This window comes from Panthera leo, chromosome E2, assembly GCF_018350215.1.
Source record: "Panthera leo isolate Ple1 chromosome E2, P.leo_Ple1_pat1.1, whole genome shotgun sequence".
NCBI classification, from domain to species: Eukaryota; Metazoa; Chordata; class Mammalia; order Carnivora; family Felidae; genus Panthera; species Panthera leo.
The window spans coordinates 1,258,343-1,270,546 of record NC_056693.1 but is presented as its reverse complement, the minus strand read 5'-3'; the positions used below and the strand labels follow the sequence as shown (position 1 = coordinate 1,270,546).

At 41.3% G+C, this 12,204-nt stretch overlaps 2 protein-coding genes across 5 annotated transcripts in view; one reads left to right on the top strand and one right to left on the bottom strand.

Moving 5' to 3' along the window:
• Positions 1-12,204, top strand: part of LOC122208947 (zinc finger and SCAN domain-containing protein 4-like) — a 197,679-nt gene that overhangs the window by 482 nt on the left and 184,993 nt on the right. For 3 of the 4 annotated variants that reach the window (XM_042920413.1, XM_042920411.1, XM_042920409.1), the window contains exon 2: positions 693-803. The gene's annotated coding sequence lies outside the window, so the exon portion shown is untranslated. Of the gene's footprint in view, positions 1-535; positions 607-692; positions 804-12,204 lie in introns of those variants that run through there. The other variant, XM_042920410.1, reaches the window with a different exon arrangement.
• On the bottom strand, positions 2,847-3,764 carry LOC122208952 (vomeronasal type-1 receptor 1-like). The gene has a single exon (XM_042920422.1). The coding sequence runs from the start codon at positions 3,762-3,764 to the stop codon at positions 2,847-2,849; it is 918 nt and encodes a 305-aa protein (XP_042776356.1).

Genomic DNA, 12,204 nt, shown 5'->3' with positions numbered 1-12,204 from the left:
GACACCCAGGAACGTCCGCGCGCGCCCGCAACTCCCCGCTGTCCTTTGGGGGGCCCTCGGCGGCAGCTCGCGGCCCTCACCGCCCCCGGGACGCGGGCGGGCGCCCCCTGGAAGCCCCTTGGGTGGAAAGGGGGAACTCAGACTCGGGGGCCTCTGACGAGGTGCCCACGCCCTCTAGGTGTGTCCCCGGACTCCCGCGCTGCCCGGCCCTCCAGCCGAGCTTCCATGGGGCCCACCAGCACCTTGGGGTCTGAAGTTCCATCTCCGCTGTGCCCAGCCCACGCTGTCCCCGGTCAGATGCGACCTCAGATCACACCTGGCCCGCTGACCTGATGAGCATGTCTGTCTGCGGAGGGAAAGAATTAACCAGGTTCCCTCAGGGAAACAGGTGCACTGAGAGCCCCAAGCGGAACCTACCCTCAGCGTGGGCTCCTGCTGCATCCAAGACCCACCTGCGCCTGAGCCTAAGTCCATGCAAGCAAGGCCCCACCCGGGACAAGTCCCCGCCCCCCGTGCGGCTTCCCGCAGGGGTGTCTGGAAAGCAACCCAAAGCAATGGTGAATGCTTTTAAAACAGAAACTTGAAAAATACTTGATAAGTCAAAGGGTGAGAACCGCTTGTGGGGTAGTAGAATGGGGTGGCAACCTGAGTGTAAACAGCAGGGGGGTCATTGTTGCCTTTGTTCCCTGCAGGGTTCTAATAGCACCCTCACTGTGTGGCCTGTGCCATCTGCAGCGGTTCTCAGCCCCAGCAGTAGTAGTTCTTTGCCCAGCCTTGTGAAGTCTCATCCAGCACCTGCACAGGTTAGTTTTTGTTTGTTTTTTTTTTCTCCAGACACCTTGGCGACCCCACGCAGATTACTGAGGTTTCTTCAGTGCCCATACCCTGTTCTCTGTTGGGCTTACGTAGGGATTCCAGACTCCTCCTCACCCTGAGCTCTGAGTACATGGAAATCCACAGAGTACAGCATGAAACTTCTAACCTATTTAAGGGCTGGAAGAAATCTTACTTGAAGTAGGAGCCGCTTCTAGAAGTCTTACTTGAGTTAGGAAGGTTATCTTTTGAGTTGAATAAAGGAGGAAGAAAATCCCAAAGTAACGGGCTCAAGCCATATATTACCTTTATTTCTAACAGGATGTGTCTGTTTCCTGTTGGGTATATATTTTGCTATGTGTAGTTTACTCACACTGGAAGAAAGATGGGTTTCCTTGACTTCATTTGGGGAATGGAAAAGAGAGTGGAGGAGGGAATTTAATGTGTGGGCTGCAAGGTTGATTGGGATGGGCAGTGGGGAAGATGATTCTGGAGCATCAGGAAATGGAATAGAGCATTAAGGAGGTGATAGAAGCAAGAAAGTTTTCCTTCTAGGTGTTAGTCCCTATTTATATACTGATGGAAGGTCAGTAGATAGGGGAAAATAGGTGAGGAAAGGGATCATGGAAAACAGCAGGTGTGAATTACTTAAAATGTTAACAGAATGGTTCATTAGGGAAATTTTATCCAGAACCATGATGAGGTATCACTCCACATCTACCAGGATGGCCGTGGGGCAGAAATGGTATTGACAAAGCCTTAGAAAAATTGGAGAAATTGGAGCCCTCATCTGTTGCTGATGGGAATGTAAAATAGTGCAGTGTGAGATTGAACAATGTGAAAACCAGTTTAGCTGCTCCTCAAAAACTTGAATGTGGAAATACCATTGGGCCTAGCATTTAACACTCCTGGTATCCAACCCAAAGAATGGAAAGCAGGACTCAAACAAACACTTGTACACCAATGGTCATAGCAGCACTCTTCACGATATCCAAAAGGTGGAAACAATCCAAGTATCTGTTAACACAGGAAAGGATTTTAAAAATGTGGTATTTTATACAATGGAATATTACTCAGCCACAAAAAGGAATGAAGTTCTGATACATACAATAAGATGGGTGAAACTTGAAAACATTATTCTAAGTGATTAAAGCCAGACCCAAAAAGATAAATATTATGATTCCATTCATAGGAAATACCCAGAATAGTCAAGCTCATAGAGACTGAACATAGGTTAGAGGTTAGCAGGGCCTAGGTAGAGAGGGGAATGGGAAATTATTGGTCAGTGGGTACATATTTTCTGTTTGGTTTGATTTTTTTTTAAGTTTCACGTGTCCAGCTATAAAATAAATAAGCCACAGGGACAAAGATACAGCATAGGGAACAGAGTCGATAATATTGTAATAACCCTGCATGGTGATAGATGGTGGCTGCACTTACGGTGAGCGTTGTGTAACGTATAGAGTTGTCAAATCGCTATGTTGTATACTTGAAATTAACACAACTTTATCTGTTGTATTATTTTCATATATAAATTGTATTTTCACACATATATGTGAACTAGAAACAGATAGTGTTAATGGTAGTAGACACAGAACACTGCAGATTTACTTAATGCCACTGAATCGTATACTTGAAAATAATTAAAATGGAAAACTTTATATTACATATAATTTACTGCTATATATACACCAAAACACCTGCAAAGTGAGAGATTTTGTCTAAATCCCCAAACTCACAATTTTTCCTCTGTTCTACTATTTCAAAATTTCATGGATTTTTCTATGGATGAAGCTAAAACAATTTGAGTAATGTTTGTGTAAACAACTTACATAATATTCACGTGCTCCTATTATAGGGTTCATGAGTTCTAGGACCTAATTGTTTCAGTCTACACAGCATAATACTTTCTTATCAAAAACCTGAAAATTATTGATCCCTAAATATTAGCAGATGATGGAAAGAATGATTGAATTTCCCGTAGAGAACAGTCTTATGGTCTCAGCCAAATTAGCAAAAGCTGTTTACCTCGCCTAGCCAATAAAACAGAACCAGTTTTGCAGTTTACCAGTGACACGAGTATCACTGAAAATGAGCACAAAGGGACTGAATGTTGAGAAACATAAAGACAAAAATATAGAGGCATCCACCAGCCACTGGCCTGAAATAGCAAATAGAATCATCCAAACAGACAAAAGAGAAGACAGTGAGTAAAAAGAGAGAAAGCAGCTCACAAGGATCAAAATGGTGTGTGTGGCTCTGGCCTCGGGAGAAGGTCTAGGAGAATGGCTGTTGCTGCGAATATATTGGACCTGTTGCCTGTGCCTGTGTAGGAAAATAACCATGGAGCCACTAGCCCAGACCATGAAGGCCAAACATGCAAGGTCAATTGTAGAAAATAGGGCTGTCACTATAAACTTTAAAAATCTGTCTGGATTTAATGAGGAGCAGTATTCATAATTTATCTTCACACTAAGGTTTTTACTGTGCGTTGGACCAGCCATTTTAATAGGAATAAAGATGCTTACCAAGAGATGCAGGATCCAGCAAAGGCAACAGCACAAGTAAATGCACTTTGAGGATCTCCTTCTGAGCTCCATCGAACTAAAGACATTGAGGCGAAGCCTAACGGCTTGGAAGCCACTGAGGAGGGAGGTGGTACTGAGGCAGACCCCCCTGGCTACTCTGTGGAAGTAGAAGAAAAACTTACATCCGGCCTCATTCAGGAAATATGTTGCTCCGAAAGCTGCCATTATATGAGGGATCCCTCTGGAGAAAAGCACCAAGGAGTTGGCTAAGACCAGTTGATTGAGAATCACGTCTGTGGGTCTCACCTTGTGTCCAGTGAGCAGAGTGAAGTTATAAAGACAAAGAAGGGAGGAGTTTCCAAGGATTCCCACTCCCAGCTGAGTGACTAAGGTAATCCCGATTTGCCACTTGACAGAAGCCATCACGTCATCTATGGAACATTGGTTTTAGTTGCAGCCAGAGGAATGCAGTTTGACAAACAAAAAGAAATATTTACCACCAAACCCAGTAGCCTCCAGCGCTAAGCTTAGCACATTCTTTCTAAATTTAAATAAACACTATAGGGGTGCCTGGGTGTCTCAGTCGGTGAAGCATCCAACTTCAGCTCAGGTCATGATCTCACGGTTCATGAGTTCGAGCCCAGCGTCTGGCTCTGTGATGACAGCTCGGAACCGGGGGCCTGCTTCAGATTCTGTGTCTCCCTCTCTGGCCCTCTCCTGCTTGCGCTTTGCCTCTCTTTCTCTCTCAAAAATAAACAAACATTAAAAATTTTTTTTAAAGAAAAAAAATAAACATTATATATGTATGCTTATGGGTACAGAGTCTATTCCTGAAGGTTCCACTTGGAAACAAATGTCTGTTCACCGGAACATGGTGAGTGATTTATGGCCCATCTGCACAACAGAGTTTTCCACACCTGTGAATTGAGTGAGGAGGATCTCTAGTCTGTGATCTGCAGTTATGAACTGTGTGTATTCTGAAGTGAGAAGCAAGGTACAAAACTGTGTGTAACGTGCTAAGGTTTCCCCAAGTGTGTGGAGGAGTGACAATATGGACACAGAACATATATAGGATGGGGCTAATTTTAAAGCTAGACTTGTAAGGAAGAAATGTTGTCATAGTGCCTTATATGTACAAATGTACATATTTCACATAATTATTAAATAATGTTAAATTAATTGTTTTAAAAGCACTAAATTCAAATGTTACAAAATTTGATTGGCTATCCACGTGGCTGTCCCTGTATGTAAAGGAAATACGAATAGGGAAATACATTTCAAGTGAATTGAAAATTAGAATTTTGAGTGTATATCCTGAACGGGGATAAATGGAGGCAAAACTATCTGTCCAAATCTTAGCTTTCGTCTACATATTTTACTATAATGTATTTGTATGGTATTTTGGGAACAAACATATTCATATAAATGGGAAATAAATCTTTCCCTGTAAGACAAAACAAATGCACATATGAAACCAAAGACTCTGAGTAAAAGTCCAAAGCCTACATTTGACAGAAATAATACCAACTCCTATAGTATTGGTTTTAACTTGCATGTATTTCATTTTTCTTTTCATTGAAAAAAATCTAGAAATTATAGACAACTTCACGACAGTGCCTAATTCTAGCGCCCAGTTTATGGACACCTAATACAGTTTTTCCGTATAAGAAGCAGTGTGGTTTAGGAAAAAAGAAAAAACTGACATATTCCAGATCTAGGGCAGGAACCTCCAAAGATCATCCCCAAACTTCTTGCTTGGCAAGGGAATAGAGGAAACCATCAGTGCTGAGGGTTACTTTGGGAGGTGGCAAAGTCTGTCCTGAAGAAGCTGTCACTGCCCCACTTTGGTGCAACGGTAACTTGAAAGGATTAGACATAGATAAACCAAAGGCATATATAGACAAGTAATGCAAAGGTTAATGCCGGAAGATGTTAGGGAAACAACTAATTATTCTGAAAACTGGTAAAGGGTGACTATCAACCATTACCCCTGCATTAGCTGAACAGCCTGCGTTTTTCATTAAGAAATGTCTGTGGAGGCACACAAAAAAATGGCCTGTTTGGATAAGACTTGAGGATGTCAGATAAAAATATTTCATCATGGGAAAAGATTCAGAGATACGAAATTAAATAGTAAAAAATCAATTCAACAACATTTGAGGAGAGACTTCCTCATAAGGACAATCCCTTCTTCCAGAGTCACTGACGTTTCAGTCTTGGTTGATGAAGTATGAAGACTTCTTCAGATTGCGAAGACACAAAGCCAGCATGCTGGGCAGCAATTTACGGAGTCACGGTCTTCCTGGCATGGATTAAGGAGCGATAGCTGTAAGATAGGTTTCAAGTTCCGTGATTGAAAACTGAGATGGTTATACACTTGAGAAACATCGGAATTGTTATTAGGATAAATCACATAATTTAGAATAGTCCCAAATCAAGACAGTTTAAATTTTCCTTTTTAGGCAATAGCCTTTTCCAAGGTGTCAGTGGATAGTGAAAGACTAGTGGAATTTTGGAAAACAACATTAAAATAAACTAATATGAGGGGAACATTGATTGAAAACCAGAAACTGTACTTAAGTCATACGATTCATTTTGAATAACAACAAAGAAAACCATCATCCTAGATGGAAATTTTTGGAATGTTAACAATAAAATTCACACTAAGAAGTATGTTACTGAATAAAATTCCAATGAAAATGTTAACATTTCTCTTTTTTTAATATTTATTTATTTTTGAGAGAGAGAGAGAGACGGGAGGGGCAGAGAGAGAGAGAGAGGGAGACACAGAATCCAAACTAGGCTCCAGGCTCTTAGCTGTCAGCACAGAGCCCAATACGGAACTTGAACCCATGAACCATGAGATCATGACCTGAGCTGAAGCTGAATGTTTAACTGACTGAGCCTCCCAGGTGACCCCAAAATGTTAACATTTCAAAATTTTCTCTATTAACATCAAATGTATGCAAAATTTTAAATGTTTAATGAAAAGAACTTTCCTTACTATATATAAAGTAAATAATAACTATGGGTTACTACTGGCAAAAACCAAATATGGAATAGAATAAGGAGATTACAAATTATCTATGTTTGCAGGTATTTATGAGATAAATTTATAGAAGTTTATATATGATAAAAGTTAATGCTGAATTATTTTGGACAAATGAGTTTTTTAATATATGGTAGTAAAATATTTGGAGACTTAGTTAAGACATCACAGGTATGTTTTTTGAGCTTTAATCTTAAGAAAATAAATAAATACTGGATCTAAACCTAAGAAATGTCTAATCTCTTAGCTAAAAATATGTTCTCTTTTTGAATTTATTTATTTATTTTTTAAAATATTTTTTAAAGAGAGGGAGTGTGTGAGTGGGGGAGACAGGCGGGGGGGGGGGGAGAGAGAGAGAGAGAGAGAGAGAGAGAGAGAGAGAATCTTAAGCAGGCTCCATGATCAGAGCAGAGTCTGGCACAGGGCTCAATCCCACGACCCTGGGATCATTACCTGAGCCGATATCAAGAGTTGGGCACTCAGCCGACTGAGCCACCCAGATGCCCTGGTAGTAGTATATTTTCATAATTTTGGCTGAGCCAAGTATTACTAAGCATGCACCAAAACTGAGGATTTAAAACATTTGTAGCACATTTGTATTTATGTATAGTTAAGGGGCTCCTGGGTGGCTCAGTTGGTTGAACGTCCAACTCTCAATTTCAGCTCAGGTCATGATCCCAGGGTCGTGGGATTGAGCCCTGCATGGGGCTGCTTGCTGAGTGTGGAGCCTGCTTAAGATTCTTTCTCTCTCTCCCTCTGTGCCTCTCCCCTGCATGCTGTCTCTAAAATAAAAAAAGATAATAATTAAAAGTGTTTTCATGCTTATACTGTTTTTTTACTGAAAGACCCCTCAAACAAATAGAAAAATGAAACTCAAAGCAAGCATTTGAATATGTAGAAGAAGCAATTATAATAATCTCGGTGCTTCTTTGGCAATGTAAATGAACAGGCAACTCTTAGAAAAGAAAGCATACATTATAAAATGTGTTTTTCTCATAAACATCAGAAAAAAACAAATTACACTAAAAATGACATTGTACTTTTTAAATGCACACATACTCTTGCTGAAATTTCATTAGGGTCGGTTTCCTCTAGAAAAATTGCATCATTTTTATTGCATATCAGAAAAGATACACAATTTGGAGTTTTCTTATTGGCCTGCTGTGTTACACATTTTAAAATGTGTAACTGACTGTGACCTCGGGATATTCAGATGCGCCAGTGGAATCCCCTTTCACTGTCTCCTGTGTACTCCACCCTGACCCTCAATAAAGGCGCTTGCCTAGAGGTCCTCCTCCGTTTCCTCTTCCATCCCCCACCTTCTCCACCTGCTTGGTTGAGTCAACCCCCTTGGCTCTTCCACCAATGACCCCCTGGTGGTGTGCCCGGACTCTGTCTCTGTAGGACCCGTGACTATAATAAACTGTTTTTCTGGCCCTCTCTTGTGTCTGGCTGAACCTGACACACCATGTCATGACAGATACAAAACAGCTGCAAATTTAAAATGTTTTGAAAATCATTTAGAATACTGAATACATAAAATTTTACCTGATATATTTTTTTCTCTTGTTTTCTGGAATGATTGTGCAGTTTGAGATTAAAGTAAATGCTGTGTAAAATACATTTCAATTCTATTTTAGTAACTGAAATAGAGCAGTTTGTATTTAAGTGTGGGGGAGACACCTCAGGCTTGGTAAACAACCTAATGGACTAGTGATAAGAGAGTCCGTGGGGTGAATAGGAGGAAAACACCTCACTAGTAAGTATCCATCATATTCCTTGGACATTGATAAATATGTTTCATAAAAGAATGCAGAAGGTGAATTCACTCAGCCGTAAATCAGCAGATGTGACTTAAGAGAGATCTTAGTGACTGAATATAAATTGGTCTAGAAGGATCCTCAACAAGTGAAGCAGGGTTAACTGTCTGGGCTGGGAAGGAGGAAAGGGGCAGGGGAGGGGGTGTCAGAGTGGAAATCCACCTGAAATTTATGCATGAATTGATTTCCTAAAATTTTCATGGTGAAATTCGTAGTTTTTAAATTTAAAATTTTATAATTAAAAAAAGTTTGTTTATTTTAAGAGAGAGAGAGAGAGAGAGAACAAGGCAAGGGAGAGAGAGAATTCCAAGCAGGCTTGGTGCTGTTAGTGCAGAGCCTGACATGGGGCTCGATCTCATGAACCGTGAGCTCATGACCTGAGCCCAAATCAAGACTTGGGGGCGGGGGAGGGGGGGATGCCTGGGCGGCTCAGTCTGTTAAGCATCCGACTCTTGATGTTCCCTCTCTCTCTCTGTGTCTCAAATAAACATTTTTTAAAACCCTACATGAGAGTCCTATAAATCTGAAATTGCCGTGGTTACTGATCATTCCAGCCCTTAAAGACTTCAGAAGTACAAAGGCAATAAACGATCTTGACATTCCCATCATCATAGGGTGTTGGGCAACAAAGGGAGGATCCAAATTAAGTGACTCCTGCTCTTAGCGAGGGGGTGTGAACTTCCCTGTCAAACAAGTTCTCCAGTCAGAATTTTATTTTATTGTTTTATTCTTATCTTTTTAGTTTGATAAACACACATCTTGGGGGGTAGAGAGAGCAATAGGTTAACAGCAGAAGGATGGGTTAACAGCAAGAAGCAATAGGTTAACCAGCAAGGCACTTTTACCATCCGCTGGATTACACAGCAGGGTAATACTACTATCAGAAGACTACTGAAGTCTCTGATTATTCCTCCCTCCCTGCTCCAGCCCCAAATCCTACAACCATTAGGCACAGTGTTCTTCAAATAATAATCTCTCTTAACTGGGAGATGAGATTGGTCTTTTAATTCTGTAAACAGAAGATAAATATTAACATTCTTCTGATGACAAAGTTTCAACCTTTGTCATCACAGCTTCAGTTAGTACAACAGGCTCACCAGAAAATCTAACAAGTAAATTCGTGTTCTAGCACCTGTCACGCAGACCCCAGGCAACTACTCAGAGGCTGGAGTTCGTTGTCATTATCTGTTGGGCACATATCTACTGTGTGAAGTCTTTAGAGGCTGGAGTTCATTGTCATTATCTAACTGTTGGGCACATATGTACTGTGTAAAGTCTTTAGAGCGTGTCCTATGATGTTCAGTATCTTCAGAGAGAAATGAAAGATTTCATAGAAGCTGTAACTCTGAGGAGAGAGGAGAAATGCCAGGTAGCCGTAAAGAAGGCGGGTAAAGGCAGGATGCCTGGGTGGCTCAGTCAGTTAAGCATCTGACTCTTGATTTTGGTTCAGGTCATGATCTCATGGTTCATGGGTTTGAGCCCCTAGTGGGACTATGTGCTCACATTGCAGAGCCTGTTTGGGATTCTCTCTCTCTCCCTCTTTCTCTGCCCCTTCCCTTCCCTGCCTCCTCTCTCTCTCCCCCCCTTCCTCTCTCCCTCTCTGAAAATAAATAAACATTGAAACAAAAAAGAATGTGGGCAAGAGGGTGGTAGGTGTCAGATGTTCTCAGGAAATGTCATTTTTCACTAGACACAGAAATATGTTTGTGTTTCAACCCATAAAACATAGAGCAAGAGAGAGCATGTGTGCACTTTATATCTGTGTTTTTTACTGGATTTTTGTGATATAACTCTCCTATGAATCTCACACTTATCTAAAAAAAACAAAAACAAAAACTAGACACTTACCCCAAATAACATTTGGAATCAGGACGGCAGGTGTTCGGGAAGCATCTGTGCAGAGGTGGAAAGGAGCATCCGAACCCAGCATAAAGGTTTGGGACTCCATGATCTCATCTCCATGGTGTAAAGTAATTATCGTGTCACCAGTAATTTTGGTGACAATACCTGCACAGGGAGTTGAGATTTTCAATGAAAAACATTTGCAGGTTGTACAAATTACTGAAAGCAATTAATGTTGAATTACAAAGTTTTCTATCAAAAGTTTCAGGGATAACTAAGGAACAACTTAATTGTGAAACATTTAAAAAATAAATCTCAAGGAACACTAAGGAGGCCAGACACCATTGGGATCTCTTAAGTTGGAGAATGAAACCAAACACTTCATTATGCAGGATTATTAATCATTTTGGAAGTTTGTCTGAAAATATGATTCCTTTCCATTCCTGAGCTCACTGTGGGTACTGACTGAAATGAGTAGAGATTTAAAAAAAAAAAATAGCTGGGTGGTTCAAATAAACAGAAATCTGTGATGTTACATTCATTAAGTGTTTTCCAAGATATTTATCAGAGTTCTTATGTTGGTTGGGCACTTTGGTGGCTACACTGGACCATCACTGTACAAAACACAGAAACTAACTTCTTTAAAAAGTGTTTTTAATTAATTTATTTTTAGAGAGACAGAACGAGTGGGGGAGGGGCAGAGAGGGAGAGAGAGAATCTCAAGCAGGCTTCGCACTGTCAGCACAGAATGGAACCCCACATGTGACTTGAACTCACGGACCATGAGATCATGACCTGAGCCAAAACCAAGAGTCGGATGCTTAACCGACTGAGCCACGCAGGCACCCCAGAAACTAATTTCTTTTAGAGAAACAACATTAAATAAACCAAGCTTTTAAATTCTTTTTTTTAATGTTTATTTATTTTTGAGAGAGAGACAGCGTACAACTGGGAGAGGGGCAGTGAGAGTGAGCGGGAGACATAGAATCCGAAGCAGGCTTCAGGCTGTGAGCCATCAGCACAGAGCCCCACGCAGGGCTTGAACCTGCGAACCGTGAGATCATGACCTGAGCCAAAGTCAGATGCTTAACTGACTGAGCTATCCAGGCGCCCCTAAATTCTTTAATTTATTATAGGTCATTGTGTTCTATGGAAAATGGAAAAGAGCAGAGCATGGGTGATGAAAAGTTCAGTGGTCAAGGAAGGGTGGCGACATTAAGTAGGATATTCATAGTAAGACTCTGAGGGAAGAAAATATTTTAAAGAGGTAAGGGGGCAGGTTTGATTCTTCCTTTTAAATCTTTCAGTGCAGTGTTTTCCCTTGCATTAGTGTAGCCACCCAGGTGCTCCTCCAGCTATTTTCTTTATGGTGAGGTCAGATATGTTAAATTATATTTAAATTTTTTTTTTCAACGTTTTTTATTTATTTTTGGGACAGAGAGAGACAGAGCATGAACGGGGGAGGGGCAGAGAGAGAGGGAGACACAGAATCGGAAACAGGCTCCAGGCTCCGAGCCATCAGCCCAGAGCCTGACGCGGGGCTCGAACTCACGGACCGCGAGATCGTGACCTGGCTGAAGTCGGACGCTTAACCGACTGCGCCACCCAGGCGCCCCAGATATGTTAAATTATATTTAAACCTCTATCGAACTTATGTGTGCTACTTCTCTTTCTTGCTGAAAAGACCATTTGCATGGATTGGCATTTCTAACTTTTAATTTTGATGCAATTTGAAACGTACAGAAAAGATGCGGGCAAGGGAAAGAGAAAGTTTCTGTGCTCTTTAAGAAGATTCATACTGTACCTAGGGGCGCCTGGGTGGATCCGTCAGTTGAACACCGACTTTGGCTCAGGTCATGATCTCACATCTGTAGGTTGGCTCTGTGCTGACAGCTCAGAGCCTGGAGCCTGCTTCAGATTCTGTCTCTCCCTCTCTGTCTCCCTGTCCCTCCCCTGCTTGTGCTCTGTCTCTCTCTGTCTCTCAGAAAATAAAAATAAAATGTTAAAAAAAAAAAAAAAAAAGATTCACATCCTAGGGGTACCTGGATGGTTCAGTTGGTTGAGCATCTGACTCTTGATTTCGTCCCAGGTCATGGTCTCATGTTTTGTAAAATTGACCCCCACATTGGGCTTCAGGCCGGTAGCACGGAGC